A 27,075-nucleotide genomic window follows, 5' to 3' on the forward strand; every position below is an offset into this window, starting at 1 on the left:
GATAGAAGGGTCAAGATCGGCAGGAATAAAAAATGAGAAAAGGGATAGTATATAGAAAATACTTGGTGTTTTGGTGGAACATCATGAGTCTTGTGTGTCTGGACTTTTGTCTTATTGGAGCGGTAGTTGGAAGATGAAGTAAAACAAGAAGTTTGGGGCAAATTATGGAGGTCCTTGAATGTGATTCTATGAAATTTACATTTTATCATGTAGGCTATAGGAATCCATTGTTGTTTATATTCCTTCTACAGACAATATTTTAAGTTCATTTGAAATTGAGATAAAAATATAAAATCTTCCAGAGCTATGGTCTTTCTTTTTCTAACTTTTCTTCCAGCCCTTGCCCATAGGCATGCATACTTTTTATATAGTTGTAATTTTTATATACATTTTACGATATATATATAGACGCTAACATGAGCAGTGAACTAAATGTAGGAAGACCTGTTAGGACCCTCTTGTCTTAGTGCTGCTGAGAAATGATGAAGGTTTATGGCAAGTCAGCAGTGAGAAGGGAGACGGACCAAGAGAAGAGAGTGAGACTTAACCTGAGCTCTCCTGAATTCCAGCTGATACTGGAATGCATTTCATCAAGGTTCCATTACTGATTATTTCCAAAAATAGGCATCAATCAAATCATTTCAAATTTGGGTCACTTGTTATGGTGACAGTTTGAAATAATCCATCAGTTTCTCTGCTTGCATTCAGAATAGTATTTATCAAGCCTTCAGTCAGCCCCTTTAGCTAATTAACCTCTTGATATGAATTTTGCAATCAAGGCCTAATTAGAGCTTTCTTCCTTTTTCCGTATGTTTTGTGCACCGTAGGAGAAGCTTCAGGGATTTATGTGAAAAGTATAATACCTGGCAGCGCTGCATACCACAATGGTCAAATTCAAGTGAATGACCAAATAGTTGCTGTAAGTAACTGCCCTCTGTTTTAGAACTGAATCAAGTTGGGGGAAAAAGTTATCATTATTATAATATATATGCAATGGGAATGGCTTAATATAGTCTCATAATGTTTTTAAAAAATTAAGTTCGTTAGTGCAGTGAAATCTCATTAATTTGGACTCTCATGGTCCTAAATTTTTTTTAATTAAAAAGAAATTGTTTTTAATTGAAATATAAGTTGATTTACAACATTGTGCCAATCTCTGCCATACAGTAAAGTGACTCAGTTTTACACATATATACCTTCATTTTTTAGTATTCTTTTCCATTATGGTTTATCCCAGGAGATTGGATATAGTTCCCTGTGCCATGCAGCAGGACCTTGTTGTTTGTCCGTTCTAATTTTTTTTTTTAACTGCCTGTGAAGAAAGGAGTCACTAATGATATTGGCAGGAAAAAAAAATACTGTATACATATGTATATTATAGTATACATACACATATATTTGAAAGATGCTCTAGCATTCTCTTACAAAACATTTCAAGCACCTCTTTGTGTTCTTTAAATTCATCAGTTTTATATGTAATTAATAGGCCATTTACTAGAACTATTTATCTCTTTGTGAAAGCAGTTTTTCTATTAATAGTAATTTTGAGTATATACAAAATTGAGATATTTTTTATTTTTGAGAATGCAGTCATTGCCTTTTATCAATTCAGATTGTAATTTCCTCCATTTAGTAGAAATTAGTTAAATTTTGCAGTTTATTTTCTTTTTCTTTTATAAATTTATTTTATTTTTGTCTCTATTGGGTCTTCGTTGCTGTGCACGGGCTTTTCTCTGGTTGCGGCCAGCAGGGGCTACTCTTTGTTGCGGTGTGTGGGCTTCTCATTGCGGTGGCTTCTCTTGTTGCGGAGCACGGGCTCTAGGCGTGTGGGCTTCAGTAGTTGTGGCTCGCAGGCTCAGTAGTTGTGGCGCACAGGCCCTAGAGTGCAGGCTCAGTAGTTGTGGTGCATGGGCTTAGTTGCTCTGCGGCATGTGGCATCTTCCTGGACCAGGGCTCGAACCCATGTCCCCTGCATTGGCAGGTGAATTCTTAACCACTTCACCAGCAGGGAAGCCCTACAGTTTATTTTCATAATAATTTTGAAGCATGTATACACACACATACACACACATTTAATTTATTGATTTATACAGAAACAAATGTTTGTTGGTATAATTTGAATGTTTGTCCTTCAAGTCCATCTAAGGAAACACCTTTCATGACCCTTGGCTTTTCTATTATTGGGCTTAGGAAATGTCTTGTGATTGGCAGTTTGGAGATGAGTCATAAAACTTTGGAGAAGATATTAGGGGGAAAGCTATAGCAGTGGTTTGGCTAGCTTGAAGAAGATTGAGCGAGGAGGCCTGTTGGTCATGATGGACTTAATAAGAATGTGTCATTGGACTTGACTGAGATTAGTAAATACCTTTCTTGCATGTGCTTTTTCAGAATACTAGAAAACCTAATGGAGGGAGATCAGTTTCTTCTGGAAAATATCACATAATGATATATGGTAGAGGGGTGAAGTATTGGATGGCCTCTTCACTTTTAGTAATAATGGCTTCTAGTAATACGTCTTGAGAGATCTGTATAACAACTGACCACCTTTTATGGCACTTCGAATTTTGAATAGCATCAGAGATTAAGACCCCCTACCTTTCTCAGGCTGTAAGTTAAATGTATGACTTAGGAATACAAGTTTCAGTTTGCTTTCTAGTTTCTCAGAAAATTTGTCAGCATGTTTTACTACTAATTTTTCATCCTTATTCACAAATACTTTCTTAGGTCTAATACAAATTATTTTGGGGATGAAATGAATTGCCTAACTTTATACTGCCTTGCCAGAATTAAAAGTGGTAGCTAACTTGGAACTTCTGTTTAATGTATCTTTTTTAATGTTTTAGGTTGATGGTGTGAATATTCAGGGTTTTGCCAACCAGGATGTTGTTGAAGTGTTAAGAAATGCAGGGCAAGTGGTACACCTAACCCTAGTTCGAAGGAAAACATCCTCATCTGCTTCTCCGCATGAAGGGCCCTCTGACAGAGGTAATTAATTCCTCTGTCCCTCCCCCTACCTTGTCTGGGTTTGGAAGATCAACTCATTTACGGAAGTTGTTCTATAAGTCTGGGAAGGAAAAACTGCCCACCTTGTGAAAAGCAGCAGTGGAGAAGTGAATCAATGCATTTATGCCTTGAAGAGTTTCCTTTGCCTGTTATAACGTGCCAGTCCAAATGTTAGAATGTGAACACTGACATGCATTAAGCTCTGAGAGCTTCTCTAAATGGAGATGGAAATCATTTTCCCAAAAACCTTCCAAATTTCATTTATTTCTTATATTTGAATAATAAAGCTTTGCCACATTTTGTTCCAGGGGCTCTCAGTTGTCTAATGCTTTGACATTTTGCAAACTTCAGGTTTCATATTACCTCTAATGATGTATTTGATTCTAATATTTCTTGATTTACTTTGTGAACTATAGCAAGAGAAAATAAAATATGGATTTCTATTAAGGACACTTTTATTTATAAAATAATATTTGTTACTTTGATTATAAGAATAGTATAGTTTCATTATGGAACAAATGCATAATTGTATGCATGACAATTTTTAATTATCAACTTATAAATGTAGATAGATCAACAAAATTTGGCAATCATGGGAACACATTCAATTTAAAATGAATGACTGGGGCTTCCCTGGTGGTGCAGTGGTTAAGAATCCACCTGCCAATGCAGGGGATCTGGGTTCGAGCCCTGGTCCGGGAAGATCCCACATGCCATGGAGCGGCTGGGCCCATGTGCCACAACTACTGAGCCTGCACTCTAGAGCCCTTGAGCCACAATTACTGATCCCATGTGCCACAACTACTGAGGCCCACGCACCTGGAGCCCATGCTCCACAACAAGAGAAGCCACCTTAATGAGAGGTCTGCACACCGTGGTGAAGAGTAGCTCCCGCTCGCTGCAACTAAAAAGAAAGCCCGTGCACAGCAACGAGGACCCAACACAGCCAAAAATAAATAAATAAATAAATAAATAAATTTATTAAAAAAAAAAAAGAATGACTGGCAGGTCTGGGGCCCCGCCCCTTACACTTCTCAGGCCTGACCTTCTGGCAGCCGGGCTGCACGCTGAGCTGACATTGTCAGGTCCTCATGATGTGGCCGGATGTGCCCCCTCTCGTGAAATCATGGTGGCATACTGGCGACAAGCTGGACTCAGCTACATCCGATACTCCCAGATCTATACAAAAGCAGTGAGGGATGCATTGAAGACAGGATTCAAAGCAAATGCCAAGAAGACTTCTGGCAGTGGCATAAAAATTGTGAAAGCGTAAAAGGAATAATTTACTCTGACTACAGCTTGAAATGTTGCATGTTCAAGGTGAAGATGTGTGGGCACATGTTATGGCAGATTGAAAACGATCTCCCTTCATGGAAAGAAAAAAAACCTGTCTTGTTCATAGATTGACAATGCCAATAAATTAAAGTACGGTTCAAAAAAAAAATAAAATGAATGACTAATTATATAACTAGTGGGTAAGAAATAATTCCATTAGAATTTGTCAATCATTGAGTACATATTTTTCCTCTCCTCTGAAGATATAACGAGCCTAGAAATGTTTGCTTTCAAGTGATATTAAATAGTATTTACATTGGAACTTTTTTTTAAATTTTATTTTTCATTTATTTATTTGGTTGCACAGGGTCTTAGTTGTGGCAGGTGGGCTCCTCAGTTGCAGCTCGTGAGCTCCTTAGTTACGGCTCATCAGTTCCTTAGTTGTGGTATGCGAACTCTTAGTCACGGCATTCATGTGGGATCTAGTTCCCCAACGAGGGATCAAACCCGGGCCCCCTGCATTGGGAGCACGGAGTCTTAACAACTTCGCCACCAGGGAAGTCCCTGTGTTGGAACTTTTTAAGTTTTATGTGGTAGTGGAAATTCTGCTGCTGAAAGATAGATGCCCTGTCAACTGCATTGTGTGTATGAAATTTAAAATTGCCTAAATAGTACAGAATGTACAAATGCTGTATTGACCTTAAAGGTGCACATAAATATTTATACCATTATAATGGTTTTTAGTAGCTCTGATAGAGCCTTTGGCTTTAGTCTGCTGTATCAAATGAACTATGTCATCTGCGAATTAGCAATTCTTTACTGGGCGTGCCTACATTTTAAATTTGTATTGGAATAGGTTTTGACTCTAAATCTGCACTTGTTCCATGGTTTGGGTGTCCTTCCTGTGTGTTTCACTAGCACCCTTTGAAGAGCACTCTACTGTAGCATTTTTCACACAGTGTTGTAATCACCTGTTTTGTGTGTGGCCACTATAATGTAGGGGAGTGGTTATGCCTGTGTCCCCTGCCCCATTGAATACATCTCTGTGTGCCTTCCTCATAGTCAGCATTTAAGTTTGTTTTACTGAAACAAACTGCATGGCTTCTAGGTCTTGTGCAGTACCTTCCTCTGCCATTCAGAATCTTACTGTCTTTTTCTCCTCTAAACTCTTATTTGCATACCTTGTATATACTTATTTGTGTACCAATTTGTATACTACTTGTAGTGTACAACCAATCATGTATTGCTTTGTACTCTGCACACTGTTTAGTGAGTAACTCTTCTCCCCAAGCTACATTAGCAGCTTCTGGCTGGCATTTGTCTTGCTGGCACTCGGAAGTGCATTTAGTGTGTATCAAGAGATTAGTGTTCTAAAAAATCCTGTGTGGTTTAAAATGTCATGTTAAGATCATAGGAACTTTTAACTGGTTATATTTTAAAACTTTTTATTATAAAATTTTTTGAACATACAGGAAAATTGAAAACTAATGTAACAGATACCAACAAACCCACCATTTAGATTCAGCAGTTAACATTTTTTCATGTTTGCATCATCTCTTTACCTTTTTCTGAACCATTTAAGAGTGAGTAGTAGATATCATGACAGTTTAGCCCTACATACTTCAGTTATAGCTTCTAAAAATAGTCATGATATCATTATCACACCAAAGAAAATTAATAGTCCCTAATATCAAATACCCAACACATACTTAAATTTTCCCAATTGCTCCCAAATGTCTTTTGTAGCTCCTTTTTCCACTTCCCTTTCTTCCCCTCAAAAGCCTCATAAATTCAATTATGCATTGAGCCCATGGCATTGTATTATGCTTCTTTGGTTTCTTAATCTAGAAGAATCCCTTGCCCCTGCCTCCATGGCATAGACTTTTTGAAGGGATTTGGCCATTTGTCACTAGAATGGTACATTCAGAATTTGATTGTTTCCTTGTGGTGTCATTTGACTTGTTCCTCTATCCCCTATGTTTCTTGTGAGCTAGGCGCTAGAGCCTTAAATTCAGGTTCAGTATTTTTTTTTTCTTTTTTTTTTTGCCGTACGCGGGCCTCTCACTGCTGTGGCCTCTCCTGTTGCGGAGCACAGGCTCCGGACGCGCAGGCTCAGCGGCCACGGCTCACGGGCCCAGCCGCTCTGCGGCATGTGGGATCTTCCCGGACCGGGGCACGAACCCGTGTCCGCTGCATCGGCAGGCGGACTCTCAACCGCTGCGCCACCAGGCAAGCCCAGGTTTAATATTTTTGATAAGAATACTTTATAAGTTACATGTGGTTATTTAAAAATAATGTAAAATGATTCTTGTTCAACCTTTCTTGTGTTTAAGAGATACATAGTGACTGGCATGCTTGAGATTGAACGCTTACTTAACTCAATTTAGCTAAGGAAGGAAACTCTGCAACCAGGGGAATACTCTCCCCTTTCCTTCCCATTCACAAGATTACTTATGTAGAGTTGTTTGTGAAACTCATGATGATGTCATGCTAGAACCTAGGATTGCCCAGAGCAACGGAACCCGGCTTCTTCTGCATATCTTGCTCCCTGCCCACCACAGCAGCAAGAACATATGGCCCCCAGTGTTCTCCTCCTTCCCCCCACCCCCCAAGGCTATATTGAAAAGCATCTCCTCCTGCTTTGTCATTGACTTTACCTTGCTTTTCTCTTCCCATTGCCTAGTTCCTTATTCTTTTCAATAATACTACAAGTGTATTTTTTAATGAATTGAGTGGTTATCACAAGTGGCATTTTAACTAAAGGAATCATATGTGTAAGTTACCTGACAAGTTTATAAGGAGGTTGTGAAATGGGACAATAGAGTGGAATAAGCTTACTTAAATATGGCCTTCATCTGATAGTGATTCAAATTAACAATTCTTATTTTAGGAACTGTGGTAGAACCACCGAAAACAGCAGCCTTCTTTCTGACTGGAGCAGTGGAAAAGGAAACTAATTTCAGTGAAGATGAGGAAACTGAAGAAAGAATGGATAATCTAAAAAATGGCAATATACAAGCCTTAGAAAAACTGGGTAGGCACGAAGCATTCAATTCAAAGCTTTCTCTCTTTATAGTTAATATAATATGAGGAATTTTAGAGGCATTTTTAGAGATATAAAATAAGATATTCTTAATATCAACATCTTAACACTTGTGGCAGTTGAGAATCGAGCATACTGTTGTTTAATCATTGTTTAATTATGTTGATTTTTTTCTTTTTTTTTTTTTTTGCGGTACGCGGACCCCTCACTGTTGTGGCCTCTCCTGTTGCGAAGCACAGGCTCTGGACGTGCAGGCTCAGTGGCCATGGCTCACGGGCCCAGCCGCTCTGCGGCATGTGGGATCCTCCCGGACTGGGGCACGAACCTGTGTCCCCTGCATTGGCAGGTGGACACTCAACCACTGCACCACCAGGGAAGCCCAATTATGTTGATTTTGAATACATTTTATTAGTGTGATAACTTTTAATCTTGTCGGCATTTTTAATTACTGCATACTTTAGCTTGTATTATTATCATCGATATAGCTATAGATATACAGCTGTCTGTATACATATAGCAGTATTTCCTTTTCACCATAACAGTAATGTATACATTTTTATATATTTTATCAAATTTCCAGGTTGCTATATATTGTTTAATTTTCTTTTTAATTGATGTGCAACTTTGTCCTTGTGCTTTGTTCTTTGATACCTTGTCTACTCTAGTTGACTGTATTCTGTAAGCATGTTGAGTAACAGTCCCACACAGTTTCCTGTACAAAGGCACTCAGGGAAGCCTTGCCAGTTGGATGAAATGGACTAAAACTTCATCCATGTCCACGTTGGCTTTGATTGCCTTCTCTTGGGAAAGAATGGCCTGAAGGAAGGAGTAAACCCCTCATTCAAGTTTTAAAATTTCCTATAGTTTGGAAATTTAACTTGTTCTTTTTGACCCAAGTAGATTGCAGTTAATTTTTGCTCTTTAAATTCATGTGAACCCAGAGAGATGTACAATGAACTGTCAGGTGAAAATCAAATACATTCTAAAGTTAGAAATATTTTTAGAAATATCTGCTCTTTTTGGATCAACCTCACTACCTTTTTTTTTTTTTTTTCCTGAGTATGTATAATTTCAGCTAGAGAGTTAGACCAAATTCTTCCATCTGTTACGAAGTTAACTCTCTTTTTGCTGTAGGGGCAGAACTGTTTTCCCTTCTTCTCGTCTAGTTCTTTTGGCTGGTCTAATAATTAAATCGACATAAGACAGATTAACACAGGAGAAAAACTAATTTCCTATGTGTAAGAGTCCCATAAAAATATGAGCCCCAACGGCAAGTTGGGCAATTGAAGCTTCTGTGCTATCCTGAATTAAGGAATGGGATAGGGGCCTGGGCCTTCCAAGGGGAGGAGAGTAATTTACAGGATGATAAGAAGAGCAGATGTTTGGTAATTAGAAGTTTGCCCAGCCATGCAGATAGGTCTTTCAAATAAAAAAGTTATCTCTGGTAATAACTGTCTTTCTGGTACAGGTTCCCTATCTAAATTCTTTTAGGTAGTTAAGGGAGAGGTGAAAGTTTCTCCTGAGTCTGCAAGGTCTTCATTGCCTTCAGCTGAAAATAATCCGCATGCCAAAGTGACAATATTTGGGGGTGGCATATTCTGCTCCCCTTCATTGCCATTGGAGTAATCGTTTCAGAGCATCATAATATTCATTTTTGTGTGTGATCATTGTGTGTAGCCAAGGATTTATTGAGCTGCTTAAAATAAATCTCTTTCCTCTGGTACTTAGGCCTTTGTGCTGTGCTTTAACACTCATGACTATGATTTCATTGTATGACTGAAAGGTACAAATATAGTCAAAAGAATTGTAGGTAAAATATCGACATTATTTTATATGTGTGTAAAATATCTTTAAATATCATGTTTTTAAGCTTACAGTTCAACCACTACATTGCAGATTTTATTCAAATTAGCCTACCACACAGGAAACTGCTGTCTGTAAGAAATTTAATAGAACTCTTAGTGTAATTTCTTATGGAAATGTTAACAGAGTAGGAACAAAGGTGCAGAGCCTACCTGAATGATACTTTGTTTTTAATAGGATCTTCAGTTAGTTATCCTCGAAATGTAATCTAGCATATCAGTTAATATAGTTACTTTATGGATATGCTTTTGTAAATCTAGTAATTCTAAGTCCTTTAGTGTTCATCAGTCCTAGTCTCTGATTTTTGAGGTTAGCCTGTTTTACTTAATGATTTGTATTCTGTAATTAAGCATGATATGCATCCGAGATTAGATGTCTGCTGAAGGCTTGAAAAAACTGATACTGCAAGTTATGTTTGGTTTTAGGCAGATGGTTATATCAGGTGTGGTGTTTTGCGACTTGTCCAATCTTGTGACAAAATTGAGTTTTTCTTAAAGAAAAAAGCTGGAGGTTTGTTTATTTTCTGCTGCTACTGTGGATCTAAATTGAAATTACAGTTTTAGTACTTTGATTTTTGTCTATTAGGCATCATTCAGACTACAGACTTCTGGCTAAGATCATACGGACAGGCAGGACACTTAAAATCTGTCTGCACTCTTTAAAATCATCTGACCCATGCAAAAAAGGCAATATTACCCTTAAGTAAGAAAGTTATAAAGATATGATAGGGCTTCCCTGGTGGCACAGTGGTTGAGAGTCCGCCTGCCGATGCAGGGGATGCGAGTTTGTGACCCGGTCTGGGAAGATCCCACGTGTGGCGGAGCGGCTGGACCTGTGAGCCATGGCCCCTGAGCCTGTGCGTCCGGAGCCTGTGCTCTGCAATGGGAGAGGCCACAGTAGTGAGAGGTCAACGTACCGCAAAAAGAAAAAAAAAAAAAAAATGATAACCATGTAGCCACAAAAGACCAAAGTAAAACAAAATTTCTATTATATTAAAGCTCATGCAACTCACTGGTTGAATTAAACCAGAAAAGCTTTTATATATGCCCAAGTGAAAAGTTTGATTGGGTCATGTTGATATGCCTTGTTTATAGTAAAGATATTTTGTTAAGTTTTTACTTTTCCTATGGGTGAGTGGAAGGTACTACTCGGAAGTGATTAACATTCACCTTAAATCCTTGTTTGTCCTAACATAGCATAAACCAAAGCCAGATGCATTTTACTTGTAAGCCACAGGATGTTTGTATACAAACTATATAATTCAAATTTCATTTATAACTCATCATTTCCTCTTCCCTTTAAAATATTCCTTAACAGCAAAAGCCCCATCATAATTTGGTCATAGACCAAATTTACATTTTACATTTTTACATTAGTAAAACGTAAAATTTTACATTCTACATTAGTCTTACAAGTCACCTCTGATTTACTTTACCTAATAGACCTAAGTTAATGCACTTTCCTTTTTATTTATTCCCCTTTTACTTACTGAAGCTGTGCTGTTATGGAAGAATTTAGTAGTTTAGTGTGTTTAGCTCACAGTAGTTTCAATGTTTTCTTTATTTATTTTTTTAATCCAGAAGGAGTCCCAGCCTCTTTAGAAAATGAGCTGAAATCCAGATGGGAAAACCTACTGGGCCCTGATTATGAAGTAATGGTATGTTAAAATCTTTTAATAAAAAACACTCATGTCTCATCTCATGTCAATGAAATGTAGCTCTGAATGCTACAATTGAAAGAAATGGGAGAGTCAAAGAATAGCTGGCCCGGCCTTTATTTTTTTCCTCCTGTGTTTCTTCCGTACTGGATCAATTAATTGATTTTTTTTTTTTTTTTTTCATTTTAAGCTGCAAGGACAGTTAAGGACTGCAGATAAGTTTCAGTTACAATTAGCAGACAGTTCATGTGGAAACAATTTAAGTCAACAATAGGCAGAAAAATGTTAGGAGAGAAAGGACTTGCCTTTAAATTTATAACCTGTATCAGCTGCTTAAAATTGCTGGCATTTTTATGATTGCTTTTATGATCTGTTTGTTTTATTATACACTGAAAGGGCTGTGGATATTAGTCCTGTGTTTCACAGAGAATCTTACAGTTTTATGAGAAAAATGAAAGAATGCTTATCAAATGTATTTGGGAGAACAGGAAGTAATTTAGGTTAGGTATAAGTTTATATGCCAGTGGTCCATTAGGCTTCCTTTCACCTGTTAATAGATTCACTGAGTAAGGGATTGATTACATTTCCCCATATGAATCCACATGAAAACAGAAAGCTGCACTTAGAAAAGCCTCTACAGTGTTCACTAAATGTGTTAGTAATAAAGTATTCTATTAAATTTCTTTTGTCTTTCACATTTTCTTACATATGTTTGTCATTAGTACTTGTTGGCTGGTTGGAGATTTTTTTTTTTTCTCTTCTAGCCACTATCTATTGTTAGACATTTTCCAATGTCATTAAGATGAGTCAAAACAGTGCATACTTCCTCTTCTTACTTGTTTTGTACTTGCATGTCGGTCCTCATGAACTGCTGCTTCTTTACTTCATAGATTTCAAAGCTGTTTTTTCATTAGGTTATCACCTAGCAAGTGACCTTTTCTGCTATCCTGAGTGGTTGATATTTAAAGTAGTTTGGTGTACCAGTATTTTTAAATGGTCTGTTTTGCGATGATCTCTTTTCGGTTAAAAATATATCCTCTTTATAACCACCTTTCCAAATTTTATTTATCATGTGGTGAGGTCATAACAGAGGGGCTAGAAAGAGGAGACAGAATTTGAAGTTGGAAATTTAAAGTGACAGTTTATTCATTAAGAGTTGTAACATGTTCTGAGGGACGAGGCGACAAAAGGAGAAGCCAGGCAAGATGGATGAATGAATGCATACATGCAAATATGCGTATATACATTCATGCATGTGCTCCAGTGTTTCTTACTTTATTTTCTTCCAGAATCTACTTATCTGAAGTGCAGTACTTTTAGAAGCCTTAGTTGGACCACTGTTTAACTTATCCCCTCCCTCCAGATGCACCATATTCTATTAACAACTTACAGATGCAAATCATCAGTGCAGTATTTTGCTTGCACGGAATTCACTTCTGTGGATGTCCACCATTGAAGCTCAGAACAATAGTTTTAGGCCAGGATTAAAAGCTTTCAGTATTCCACGATCTTTCCACCAGTCCAGGTCTTTTGTTTGTGTCCTTGCTAGCTCTTTCTCCTAGGGAAATGGTTTGAGCTTTCTGTAGAAAGTCAGATGCTTCAGTTTTTCCAAACTTCTCTGATTTTTCTGACCTTGAAAACTTTGTTTCAAGGCCTGGGTTTAGAAGTATAAATGACCATACTCTTGGTTTTGTCAAAAGAATAAATTTTTTATGGCTTTAATACAATGGAGGATTATATTAAAATTTTAGGGGCTATGGATTTTAAAAAATAGTACATGTATTTGCCCATCACCTTCTAGTTCAACTTTTGCATAATTTATGAAAAAAGATTGCTGTGGAGAACAATAACAACAAAAAAGCGAATATACTCTGAAATTTTACATTATGTGTTAATGGATTTCAGAAATGTGGAAAAGAATTTAGATGGAGTTATCAATGTATAGGTTTTATACAGATTTTTTCAGAAAGCCTAGGAAGAAATAAAGTTATGCTTTTACAAATATTGGAAATATTTTTTCTTGTGAATTTAGATTGCTACTTTGGACACACAGATTGCAGACGATGCTGAGTTACAGAAATATTCAAAGGTAAGCATTATTTTTATTTTTTATAAATTTATTTATTTATTTTTGGCTGTGTTGGGTCTTTGTTGCTGTGCGCGGGCTTCTCTAGTTGCAGCAAGCGGGGGCTACTCTTCCTTGTGCTTCGCATGCTTCTGATTGCGGTGGCTTTTCTTGCTGTGGAGCATGGGCTCTAGGTGCACGGGCTTCAGTAGTTGTGGCACCTGAGCTCAGTAGTTGTAGCTTGTGGGCTCTAGAGAGCAGGCTCAGTAGTTGTGGCACATAGGCTTAGTTGCTCTGAAGCACGTGGTATCTTCCTGGACCAGGGCCCCAACCCGTGTCCCCTGCATTGGCAGGCAGATCCTTAACCACTGCGCCACCAGGGAAGTCCCTATTTTTTAAACTGTTGCCAGTTTTTTGTTGTTTGAAGAACTTTCTCTAAGTTCTTGTCAAAGAAACTAGATTAGTGCTGTGATCTAAAGTTTTCAGAAGTTAGTTTTAGAGGTTTTCTGGAAATGTAGTAGGTTCTGACGGTTATGAAACGTGATGGTTAGATATGCCTGGGAAGAATGTGGGCCACTTCCAGAAGCCAAAATCCCTGGTGTGACTGCTTTGCCCACCTTAAAGGTAGTATGCAGACCGGCCTTGTGCAGAGCGTCTTAGCTTTTCAGATATTGTAAGTCCTTTTAAAATGTTTCCTAAAATTCAAGACCATGATATAGACTTAAAAAAAAAAATCTTCCCAGTCCAGATGTTTAAGAACAAAAAAGTGGCTTATCTTTTGAGATAGGCAATGCTTCTTCTTGTACTTAAAAAGTTTTGTATTGAGACTTTTATTTCTAATGGCAAAATGCCAGAAGGTAACTTTTACAGGTTTTCCTAACATTTTTAGTGACCTCTCACTGCAAATTAATTTCATAGTCCCCACTCTGGATCATCAAAGGCCAGGGTAATTGAAACTTAGAGAAGCCTTCCAGGTGGCTTTCTCAATAAATGATGAGAAAGGAAAGTTTTCTTGTCCGAATAGTTTCAGAAATTATACTGTTATCCCACCTGAGGTATATGAGCTAAGCCCAGCTTAAACTCTGCTGTCATATGCAGTATTCAGAATGAGTTTTCTGTGTCCCGTGTGGGTTTTGTAAGAAGTCATCTCTTTAGATAGTTCTACCATTTCCTTCTTTGGGTATTTGTGACGAATATTTTCCTTCTAAAATTTTATGTTACATGTGCTGTTATTTTTAGGTTGGAATTTTCACAGCCGATGCTGTGGAGAGTATTTCTTTCCTTGTAAGCTAGCCTGCATTTGGAGTCATTTCCTTGCTGGGCTGTGTGGGCCAGCTGACCAGGCTTTCCTCAGATGTGCAATATGAAAGAACACGCACAGCTTGTACTTAAAATTATTTACAGTATCATATTTAGGTTAGATTAGTCACTGATTACTAATTCCATCTAAATTTGTTGAGAGGAGTTTAATTCAAAATAAGAGTAAGAAATATAAATCCCTCATCAAACTTCACATGTTATTAATTACTGCAGTATAGTTGATTGGTGACATGGACTCTGGCGTCAAACTGCCTGGGTTCGGATTCTGGCTTATCCATTTACTAGCTTGTAAAATTATCTAGACTCTATGTTTCAGTTTTGTTGTCTGTAAAAGGAAGATATTAATAGATTAGTACCTATCTCATGGGTTGTATAGGAATTAAATTTAATGTGCCTAGAGTATTTGCAAGCACATAGGATATTGTTAATATTTTTACTGTCATTCATAAAAATCAATGATGCTTTTCCTGAAAATTGTTCTTTAATTTACACTAAACTCTTAGATAGTAGATATTTTCTATTTACCAGTCTTCCACTTAACTGAATTTCCTGTGCCTAATCTGCCCGTCTATTGAGTCCTTATTTTTAGGTGTTATATTTTCTATTCTAGAATTTATTTTATCCCTTTTTAGATCATAATTCTTTTGGAGGAGTTCTCAATTTAAAAAAATCTGTAGTTGCCATCCTTTTCTCTATTTCTTGAACATATTAATCATGCTTATAAGGACTTAAAATAATTAATTCCAATATGTGGATCAACTTTAGATGTGTTTCTGTGGTTTGATGTTTTTTCTCTCGTTATAGTTATTTGGTTGTATATCTCGTCATGCCATAATTTGACTGAATGCTCGATATTATGTACGCCAGCTACGAAAAGCGTCAGGTGATGTCATCTCCATCCAGAAGAGTCACTGTTTCTTCTAATAAGGAGATACTCTGTGTGTGTGTGTGGGGGAGGGTACAGGTGGGCGATCATCTCTGAGGCGAGGCAGAGGTACCTTTCGGGTAAGGTTCAGACTCTCTTGTTGTCTTTGCTCCTAACACATGGCCTTCCAGATATTCCAGTGAGTCTGCGGTGTTTACCAATTCCTTCTCCCTGGTGGGACCTGAACTCCAATTCTCCCTTAGTACTTTGGGACTGTAGAAATCTTTGCTTAGCTCTTCAGAGGTTTCCTGAGGAACTTTTAGCCTCCTTGCCCATTAGAACTCGAGAGATGTCCTCGGAGGAGAACATGTCCTTGCTCAGGCTCAGTTCATCGTGCAGTTCAGCTTTAGTTGTCCTTACATGTTCAAAGCCGTAAGACCCTGTATCATTGGATTCTATAATGAGAAAAAAGGATCATAACCACACACGGTACATCTTAAAGAATGGCATTGTCTTTCTCCAGGCAGAACATGTTCTCTTTCACCTTCATCCCTAGTTCCTTGCCACCAGTCTAACTTTATCTTCTTCCTGATCAGCTTCTATGAATTATGTCTACTTGTACTCGGTTACTCTGGTGTAATGATGTGGAAAGTCTTCGAGTCAAACAGACTTACAGAACCACCTCACCAGTACATTCAACTGTTCATTCATTCATCAATTATTTATTGATATCTACTCAGTGCCAAGTCCTCTACTGGGTGCTGGGGTTTCAGAAGAGAACAGGAAAAAAAAAATCGCTGTCCTGTAGAACTTACATTTTAGTAGGGGGAGATACAAAATAAGTCATAATTTCTGTAGTATAGATGATGTGTGCCATGCAGGGAAAATGGATAAGGAATTCAGGAGAGAGTGTGGGTTTGCAATTTTAGATAGGTTGACCAGGAAAAGCCTCCTTAAGAAGGTAACATCTGAGGAAATACTTTAGGACGTGAAATAAGCAGCCTAATTTTTCTTCTACATAATAGGAACAATAGTACCTATGTTGTAGAAGGTTAAATATAAATATATTTAATACATGCCCTAATTAATATAGCTCAATGCCAACATGTAAGAACCGTTTGATAAATGGTGGTTTTGTTTCCCAGTTGTATACTTCTAGTACTTTTAGTCTCTGACCTTCTAAAGGCTCCTTAAAAAAAAAAAAAAAGCTATTTTAAAACATTTAATTGAAATTTTGTTGTAGCAAGTTTTTTTTTTTTTGCACTAGAAGAGTCAGCCATAATTGCACTATTCTCTTTTCATATTTAGTTGTTGCCTATATATGTTTACATATCTGTAGTTGGTATACCCATTCTTTTGTGTAACATACATGTCAGAGAAGGGATGTATGCTTTTTCTATGTAAAATTATCACACTTATTTACTCTTTTTTTTTGCGGTACGCAGGGCTCTCACTGTTGTGGCCTCTCCCGTTGCGGAGCACAGCCTCCGGACGCGCAGGCTCAGCGGCCATGGCTCACGGGCCCAGCCGCTCTGCGGCATGTGGGATCTTCCCGGACTGGGGCACGAACCCGTGTCCCCTGCATCAGCAGGTGGACTCTCAACCACTGCGCCACCAGGGAAGCCCCATATTTACTCTTTTGTACATTGATTTCTTAATTACAAATGTCCACAGATTGATTTTTTGTTGTTGCTTTTTTTTGAGCCATGATGTGCAGCTTGTGGGATCTTAGTTCCCCAACCAGGGATTGAACCCGGGTCATGGCAGTGAAAGTGCCGAGTCCTAACCACTGGACTGCACAGATTGATTATTCTGATGAACTATCATTTTAAAAAATCCTCTTAAAATTGGAAGTTTAGTTCCTAATTCGGTAGCTTCTAATTTCTCCCTACAATATGTAAAGAAGACTGGCCTGTCCAAACCCATTTCACATGTGAGGATGCTGAAGTTTGCATAGGTCGAATGAATCACCTTAAATTACACAACTGGATAGTAGCAGAGGCAGCTTGCAGCTTAGAGAGCTTTCTTTCCTTCCTGAAATATTTACAGAGCTCCTACTCTACGCCAGACACTGCACTACCAACTGTGGGAAGCAAAATAGAAAAGGTCCTTGCTCTCCTAGAGTCTGGGTTCTGGGCTTTGGTCAGGGCATGATAATAAACAAGTAAAAAATAACCTGAGAAGATAGTTGTAAACTGTAAAAAGTGATGCAAAGAAGTGCTTGTAAGAAGTGATGATGATTCAAGAAGCATAAACAGGGTGATGAGAATATAACTGGGGGGGCACCTTAGAGAGAGAGCTGGGGAAGGTCTTTCCGAGTTTAGGCTTGAAGGGTAAGAATGTGGTGAACGGCAGGTACAGGTGGAAAAGAGCTGTCCTGTGGGAGGAATGGAAGTTGTTTGTTCAGAGTGTCTCAGTCAAACTAAATGAAGAGTAGGATGTTGTTAGGTGAGGAAGACCAGGTGCTTACAGGGCCTCGAGATCCATGCTGGTAAGCCTGGGTTTTATTCTCAGTGCCAGGTAATACTGGTGGAAGGTTCTAAGCAGGGTAGTGTCAATGCTCTGAGGTCAAGGATGTAGGGTTTTTGTTTGTTTGTTTGCCTTAAAATATTTATCTATTTGGTTGTGCCAGGTCTTAGCTGTGGCTTCTGGGCTCCTTGGTTGCGGCATGCACGTGGGATCTAGTTCCCTGACCAGGGATCGAACCCGGGCCCCCAGCATTGGGAGTGTGGAGTCTTAACCACTGCACCACCAGGGAAGTCCCAAGGCTGTAGGTTTTTCCTCTGTCCCGACAGATTTCTGATTAGGAAAATCATGTTTCACAGCTATAGCTGGTGTTTCTAAGGGTTTAACTGTCTTTAGTTGGTCACTCCAGTTCCCACCTCATAGCCGCTTCTCTTGAAGAGATGCTGATTCAAGAAGCATCTTCCTATTTGACAAGCCAGTGTTAATAGACAAGATTTTCTTTTGAGGTGGATGCAGTTGTACGGAAAGAGAGAGGTGAAAGCAATTTACAGTGGTTTGAACATTAGCTGCACTGCTTCTAGGAAGCTGATAATCATGACACAAGAAGTTTCCCTGCGTCTGGGGAGACTTGCACTTTTAGGGGTGGCTTTCTTGGCAAGTGTTTACTATTAAGATAATCAAGACTCTATGAGGGAGAAGCATTATGCTCATGCCAGTGACCTTTCTGCTGGCCGTCAACTGTAATATGAAGTGAGCATTAGTAAGATCTGTGGTATGGGAAACAAAAGACCAGGCCCTGTTCTCTGGTTTTGACAAGACAGACTGACAAATTTCACTTTATTTCCTTCCTGAATTACATTCTCTGAGCCAAAGGGCATTAAGATGTGAGTTCACCTCTCACTCTGTTTCAGCAAGTAGAATTGTGAAGGCAGTGGGATGTACTGGGCCCCCACTCAGCGACCAGGGTCAGTGCTTTGCGTTAAAGACATTTTCTCCTTTATTTCCCACAATAACCCTATTGGTCAGCAGCTACTTCCAACTCTCCATTTTTACTATGTGAAAATGGAGAGGTAGGTAAAGTGACTTGCCCAAGATCATACACAACTAGTAAGTGACAAAATTTAGGAAGCAAATCAGGGTTATCTGACTCTTAAGTCTGTGCCATTCTTTATGTTTTTCCTTTTGAATAGATAATACATGGACAAGACACAAAATTTAAAAGTTACAGAAGGAAGTACGGCAAAAAATGTTTCCCTCCTACCCTAGTCCCTTTGTTCTCCTCCCCAGTGGCAACCAACCACAGTCACCAATTCTTCAGTGTATAATTTTATACTTTTCTGGTCTCTCTTTTGAGTGGAGAACATAAGATACAGAATCAAATAACTGTAGTGACAGTGGTTATCCACTAGGGCAGATGGCTTTTCAGAAATATCAGAGGGGCCTTTTCAAAATACACATGCCCTATTTTGTTCCTCCTGACTAATATTCTGATTTTGTAGGTTTGGGATGAGGTCTCTAAAGGAAACTGTGATTGTTTCCTTGCCTCGCTTCATTGAGAATTACTGTTCTGGTATTGCTAACATGCCTTATATGTACAGTTGACCCTTGAACAACATGGGTTTGGACTGCATGGGTGCACTTATACACAGATTTCTTTCAGTAGTAAATACTACAGTACTACACCATCCTCAGATACGGAGGAACCTCAGATATGGAGGGCTGACAGATTTTTGACTGTGGAGGGTCAGTGCCTCTAACCCTGAATTATAAATGGTCAACTGTATTCAAGGAGGGAGGGGTTTCTTCCTCAAGACAGATGAAGGAGGCTTATTGGGAGGATGAACTATATACTCTTATTGGAGAAATAAGAACAGTGGATATTCCAGGTGGAGGAAATACAATGAGCAAAGGTAGAGAAAGAGTCATAAGTGCAAAGTGTTAGGTTAGGTGTCAGAAGCTCAAGTAGGGATCTAAGGAGCTCTCAGGGAGCCAGCAGGGGAATCCTGGAAAGAGAAAGTCAGGGCTGCCGTTGCTGCCCACATCCTGGGGTCTCAGAGTTCTCTGTGACGAGTGTGGCTCACGTCACCTATCAAGCAAACCCCAAACCTCCTCAGTGTGACACCAGTCCCCCTACCTTCCCTGCTCAGAGTCACAGTGAAGTGGTGCCTAGCTCCAGAGGCCTGGCCAGGTTGGGGAATGGAGCTCTGGCCCAAAGGCTTTGCAGGGGTGTGATGTCTTGAACCTTAAGGTAGTTTATTCTGATTTCTGCCTGAAGGCTCTTTCATCAGCCACCTGCCAAAGATTGAGAATCGCACAAAGAAGACTGTCTCAGAGCCCCATGGAAAAGGACTATACCAGGATGTTTCCTTAGCAATACCTGAAGATGCTTCTGTGTAGAAACAAGAGACCTGAAATGATCTCAAAGGTTGTTATTTTTCATTTGTTGGAGATAATGCCCACTTTTGTGAATGAAGAGGATAGAATTTCAATGGGAAGAATGAGAAAATGAAAATGCTGTACTCAGAAAAACCTGAGGATTATGCACCAGGTTTGTAAAGTGCCTCTGCTTCAGTAATCCTTGCAGTGCTATACTTCTGTGATGATGCTAGAGGCTTGTGTCAGCTTCTCTTAAAGGACTGTTGTTACCATACCCAGCTATCTCCATTCCTTTTCTCCTCATTCTCAGGTTGACTACTAAAATTTGTGAACATCTCCCATGTCGTGTGGCTGACAGGATCTTGGTGCTCCAGCCAGGTGTCAGGCCTGAGTCTCTGAGGTGGGAGAGCTGCGTTCAGGACATTGCTCCACCAGAGACTTCCCAGCCTCACATAATATCACATGGTGAAAGCTCTCCCAGATATCTCCATCTCAATGCTAAGACCCAGCTCCTCTCAATGACCAGCAAACCACAGTGCTGGACACGCTATGCCAAACAACTAGCAAGACAGGAACACAACCCCACCCATTAGCAGAGAGGCTGCCTAAAATCATAATAAGTTCACAGACACTCCAAAACACACCACCGGCCGTGGTCCTGCCCACCAGAAAGACAAGATCCAGCCTCATCCAGAACACAGGCACCAGTCCCCTCCACCAGGAAGCCTACACACCCACTGAACCAACCTTACCCACTGGGAGCAGACACCAAAAACAATAGGAACTATGAACCTGCAGTCTGTGAAAAGGAGACCCCAGATACAGTAACTCAAGCAAAATGAGAAGACAGAGAAACAAACAGCAGATGAAGGAGCAAGGTAAAAACCCACCAGACCAAACAAATGAAGAGGAAATAGGCAGTCTACCTGAAAAAGAATTCAGAGTAATCATAGTAAAGATGATCCAAAATCTTGGAAATAGAATGGAGAAAATACAAGAAATGTTTAAACTAGAAGAACTAAAGAGCAAACAAGCAATGATGAACAACACAATAATGAAATAAAAATTCTCTAGAAGGAATCAATAGCAGAATACCTGAGGGGGAAGTACGGGTAAGTGACCTGGAAGATAAAATAGTGGAAATAACAACCGCAGAGCAGAATAAAGAAAAAGGAATGAAAAGAATTGAGAACTGTCTTAGACAACTCAGGGACAACAACATTAAAAGCACCCACATTCGAACTATAGGAGTCCCAGAAGAAGAAGAGAAAAAAAGGGACTGAGAAAATATTTGAAGAGATTATAATTGAAAACTTCTCTGATATGGGAGAGGAAATAGTCAATCAAGTCCAGGAAGCACAGAGAGTCCCATACAGGATAAATCCAAGGGGAAACATGCCAAGACACATATTAATCAAACTACCAAAAATTAAATACAAAGAAAAAATATTAAAAGCAGCAAGGGAAAAGCAAAAAAATAACATACAAGGGAATCCCCGTAAGGTTAACAGCTGATCTTTCAGCAGAAACTCTGCAAGCCAGAAGGGAGTGGCAGGACATATTTAAAGTGATGAAAGGGAAAAACCTACAACCAAGATTACTCTACCCGACAAGGATCTCATTCAGATTTGACAGAGAAATTAAAACCTTTACAGACAAGCAAAAGCTAAGAGAATTCAGCACCACCAAACCAGCTTTACAACAAATGCTAAAGGAATTTCTCTAGGCAGGAAACACAAGAGAAGGAAAAACACACCCAAAACAATTAAGAAAATGGTAATAGGAACATAGATATTGATAACTACCTTAAGTGTAAATGGATTAAATGCTCCAACCAAAAGACATAGACTGACTGAATGGATACAAAAATAAGACCCGTATATATGCTGTCTGCAGGAGACCCACTTCAGACCTAGGAACCCATACAGACTGAAAGTGACAGGATGGAAAAAGATATTCCATGCAAATGGAAATCAAAAGAAAGCTGGAGTAGCAGTTCTCATATCAGACAAAATAGACTTTAAAATAAAGACTATTACAAGAGACAAAGAAGGACACTACATAATGATCAAGGGGTTAATCCAAGAAGAAGGTATAACAATTGTAAATATTTATGCACCCAACATAGGAGTACCTCAATACATAAGGCAAATGCTAAAAGCCATAAAAGGGGAAATTGACAGTAACAATCATAGTAGGGGAATTTAACACCCCACTTTCACCAATGGACAGATCATCCAAAATGAAAATAAATAAGGAAACACAAGCTTTAAATGACACATTAAACAGATGGACTTAATTGATATTTAAATGACATTCCATCCAAAAACAACAGAATACACTTTCTTCACAAGTACTCATGGAACAATCTCCAGGATAGACCATATCTTGGGTCACAAATCAAGCCTCGGTAAATTTAAGATAATTGAAATTGTATCAAGTATCTTTTCCGACCACAATGCTGTGAGACTAGATATCACTTACAGGAAAAACACTGTAAAAAAATACAAACACATGGAGTTAAATAATGCACTAATAACCAAGAGATCACTGAAGAAATCAAAGAGGAAATAAAAAAATACCTAGAAACAAATGACAATGAAAACATGATGACCCAAAACCTATGGGATGGAGCAAAAGCAGTTCTAAGAGGGAAGTTTACAGCAATACAATCCTACCTCAAGAAACAAGAAACATCTCAAATAAACAACCTAACCTTACACCTAAAGCAATTTGAGAAGGAAGAACAGAAAATCCCAAAGTTAGCAAAAGAAATCATAAAGATCAGATCAGAAATAAATGAAAAAGAAATGAAGGAAATGATAGCAAAGATCAATAAAACTAAAAGCTGGTTCTTTGAGAAGATAAACAAAATTGATAAACCATTAGCCAGACTCATCAAGAAAAAAAGGGAGAAGACTCAATAGAATTAGAAATGAAAAAGGAGAAGTAACAAGTGACACTGCAGAAATACAAAAGATCATGAGTCATTGTACAAGCAACTATATGCTTATTGGACAACCAGGAAGAAATGGACAAATTCTTAGGAAAGCACAACCTTCTGAGGCTGAACCAGGAAGGAATAGAAAATACAAACAGACCAATCACAAGCACTGAAATTGAGACTGTGATTAAAAATATTCCAACAAACAAAAGCCCATGACCACCGGGCTTCACAGGCAAATTCTATCAAACATTTAGAGAAGAGTTAACACCTATACTTCTCAAACTCTTCCAAAATATAGCAGAGGGAGGAACACTCGCTCCCAAGCTCATTCTACAAGGCCACCATCACCCTGATACCAAAACCAGACAAAGATGTCACAAAGAAAGAAAACTACAGGCCAATATCACTGATGAACATAGATGCGAAAATCCTCAAGAAAATACTTGCAAACAGAATCCAACAGCACATTAAACAGATCGTACACCATGATCAAGTGGGGTTTATTCCAGGAATGAAAGGATTTTTCAAATACACAAATAACTGTGATAAGCCATATTAACAAATTGAAGGAGAAAAACCATATGATCATCTCAATAGATGCAGAAAAAGCTTTTGACAAAATTCAACACCCATGTATGATAAAAACCCTCCAGAAAGTAGACATAGAGGGGACTTACCTCAACATAATAAAGGCCATATATGAGAAACCCACAGCCAACATCATTCTCAATGGTGAAAAACTGAAACCATTTCCAGTAAGATCAGGAACAAGACAAGGTTGCCCACTCTCACCACTGTTATGCAAGATAGATTTGGAGGTTTTATCCACAGCAATCAGAGGAGAAAAGAAATAAAAGGAATGCAAACTGGGAAAGAAGAAGTAAAACTGTCACTGTTTGTAGATGACATGATACTATACATAGAGAATTCTAAAGATGCTACCAGAAAACTACTAGAGCTAAACAATGAATTTGGTAACGTAGCAGGATACAAAATTAATGCACAGAAATCTCTTGCATTCCTATACACTAACGTTGAAAAATCTGAAAAAGAAATTAAGGAAACGCTCCCACTTACCATTGCAACAAATGGAGTAAAATACCTAGGAATAAACCTTTCTAAGGAGACAAAAGGCCTGTATGCAGAAAACTATAAGACACTGATGAAAGAAAATAAAGATGATACAAACAGGTGGCGCGATATACCACGTTCTTGGATTGGAAGAATGAACATTGTGAAAATAACTATACTACTCAAAGCAATCTACAGATTCAATGCAATCCCTATCAAACTACCAATAGCATTTTTCGCAGAACTAGAACAAAAAAATTGCCCAGTTTGTATGGAGACAGACCCAAAAGATCCCGAATAGCCAAAGCAATCTTGAGAAAGGAAATTGGAGCTGGAGGAATCAGGCTCCCTGACTTCAGACTATACTACAAAGCTACAATAATCAAGACAGTATGGTATTGGCACAAAAATAGAACTATAGATCAGTGGAACAGGATAGAAAGCCCAGAGATAAATCCACACACCTATGGTTACCTAATCTTTCAGAAAGGAGGCAAGAATATACAATGGAGAAAAGACAGCCCCTTCCATAAGTGGTGCTGGGAAAACTGGACAGCTGCATGTAAAAGAATGAAACTAGAACACTCCCTTACACCATACATAAAAATAAACTCAAAATGGATTAAAGACCTAAATGTAAGGCCAGAAACTATAAAACTCTTAGAGGAAAACATAGGCAGAACACTCTATGACATAAATCACAGCAAGATCCTTTTTGACCCACCTCCTAGAGAAGTGGAAGCAAAAACAAAAATAAACAAATGGGACCTAATGAAACTTAAAAGCTTTTGCATAGCCAAGTAAACCATAAACAAGATGAAAAGACAGCCCTCAGAATGAGAGAAAATACTTGCAAATGTAGCCACTGACAAAGGATTAGTCTCTAAAATATACAAGCAGCTCATGCAGCTCAATATCAAAGAAACAAACAACCCAATCCAAAAATGGGCAGAAGACCTAAATAGACATTTCTCCAAAGAAGATATACAGATTGTCAACAAACACATGAAAGGATGCTCAACATCACTAATCATTAGAGAAATGCAAATCAAAACTACAATGAGGTATCACCTCGAGCTTCCCTGGTGGAGCAGTGGTTAAGAATCTGCCTGCCAATCCAGGGGAAACAGGTTTGAGCCCTGGTCTGGGAAGTTCCCACATGCCTCGGAGCAGCTAAGCCCGTTCACCACAACTACTGAGCCTGTGCTCTAGAGCCTGCGAGCCACAACTACTGAGCCGGCATGCCACAACTACTGAAGCCTGTGCACCTAGAACCCGTGATCTGCAACGAGAGAAGCCACAGCAGTGAGAAGCCCATGCACTGCAATGAAGAGTAGCCCCCGCTCGCTGCAACTAGAGAAAGCCTGCATGCAGCAGTGAAGACCCAATGCAGCAAAAAATGAATAAATTAAATAACTTAAATAAATTTAAAAAAAGAATGAGGTATCACCTCACACCAGTCAGAATGGGTATCATCAAGAAATATACAAACAGTAAATGCTGGAGAGGGTGTGGGGGAATCCTCTTGCACCATTGGTGGGAATGTAAATTGCTACAGTCATTGTGGAGAACAGTATGGGGGTTCCTTAAGAAACTAAAAATAGAGCTACCATATGACTCAGCATTCCCACTACTGGACATATACCCTGAGAAAACCATAATTCAAAAAGAGTTATGTAACACAGTGTTCATTGCAGCACTATTTACATTAGCCAGGACATGGAAGCAACCTAGGTGTCCATCGACAGATGAATGGATAAAAGGATGTGGCATATATATATAATGGAATATTACTCAGCCATAAAAAGAAACTAAATTGAATTATTTGTAGTGAGCTGGATGGACCTAGAGACTGTTGTACAGAGTGAAGTAAGTCAGAAAGAGAAGAACAAATACCGTATGCTAACACATATGTATGGAATCTAAAAGAAAAAAAAAGATTCTGGGGACCCTAGGGGTAGGACAGGGATAAAGATGCAGACATAGAGAATGGGCTTAAAGACACAGGAAGGGGGAAGGGTAAGCTGGGACGAAGTGAGAGAGTGGCATGGGCATAATATACACTCTCAAATGTAAAATAGATAGCTAGTGGGAAGCAGCCGCATGGCACAGGGAGTTTAGCTGGGTGATTTGTGACCACCTAGAGGGGTGGGATAGGGAGGGTGGGAGGGAGACGCAAGAGGGAGGAGACATGGGGATATATGTATACGTATAGCTGATGCACTTTGTTATACAGTAGCAACTAACACACCATTGTAAAGCAATTATACTCCGATAAAGATGTTAAAAAAAAAAAGTTCATGTATCACATGGGCCAGACAGGTAACATCAATGATATCCGAAATGAAAAAATGACAACTGATGCTTGACCTTGGTGTTAGGTAGCTGAAGCGATCCTTCAAGATATTTCTGTACAACGGAGTGTGTAATGTGTGTTTTATTTATTTATTTATTTTTAGTTTTTTGCGGTACGCGGGCCTCTCACTGTTGTGGCCTCTCCCGTTGCGGAGCACAGGCTCCAGAAGCGCAGGCTCAGCGGCCATGGCTCACGGGCCCAGCCGCTCTGCGGCATGTGGGATCTTCCCGGACCGGGGCACGAATCAGTGTCCCCTGCATCGGTAGGCAGACTCTCACCCACTGTGCCACCAGGGAAGACCGTAATGTGTGTTTTTTAAAGACTCAGGATTAAAATTTTATTTTTATTTTTTTTGGATGTGCCTTGAGGCTTGTGGGATCTAGTTCCCGCACCAGGAACTGGACCTGGGCCCTCAGCAGTGAAAGCGTGGAGTCCTAACCACTGGACCACCAGGGAATTCCCCAGAATTAAAATTTTAGTTGGGTGAGAAAAACTAATATAAATCAAGCTTTACTAGATTGTTTGATTGTCTTGCATAACCTCTGCGTGAACATACCTAACTTTTGAGGGTATTATCCTGTGTTTCACCATTAGTTTAAAAGTTGTAGCCTCATTCTTGAAAAGTTTGTGTTTTTTTTGTGGTAAGTTTAGTAACTCTTTGTACCTAATCTTTAAACATAAATGATTATTTAATATCTCCATTGAAAGAGAGAGAGGATATGTGTGTGTGTGTGTGTGTGTGTGTGTGTGTGTGTGTGTGTGTGTGTG

The 27,075-nt window shown here is 39.0% G+C and overlaps 1 protein-coding gene across 6 annotated transcripts in view; it reads left to right on the top strand.

Moving 5' to 3' along the window:
• The window catches only part of PATJ (PATJ crumbs cell polarity complex component), a 352,815-nt gene that overhangs the window by 46,689 nt on the left and 279,051 nt on the right, over window positions 1–27,075 (top strand). For 5 of the 6 annotated variants that reach the window (XM_032644105.1, XM_032644108.1, XM_032644106.1 and 2 more), the window contains exons 10-14: window positions 828–919; window positions 2,844–2,985; window positions 7,169–7,312; window positions 10,765–10,841; window positions 12,874–12,930. In XM_032644105.1, the coding sequence (XP_032499996.1) occupies window positions 828–919; window positions 2,844–2,985; window positions 7,169–7,312; window positions 10,765–10,841; window positions 12,874–12,930 (512 nt within the window). The remainder of the gene's footprint in view (window positions 1–827; window positions 920–2,843; window positions 2,986–7,168; window positions 7,313–10,764; window positions 10,842–12,873; window positions 12,931–27,075) is intronic. The other variant, XM_032644107.1, reaches the window with a different exon arrangement.

Source organism: Phocoena sinus, chromosome 1 (assembly GCF_008692025.1).
Source record: "Phocoena sinus isolate mPhoSin1 chromosome 1, mPhoSin1.pri, whole genome shotgun sequence".
Classification (NCBI taxonomy): Eukaryota; Metazoa; Chordata; class Mammalia; order Artiodactyla; family Phocoenidae; genus Phocoena; species Phocoena sinus.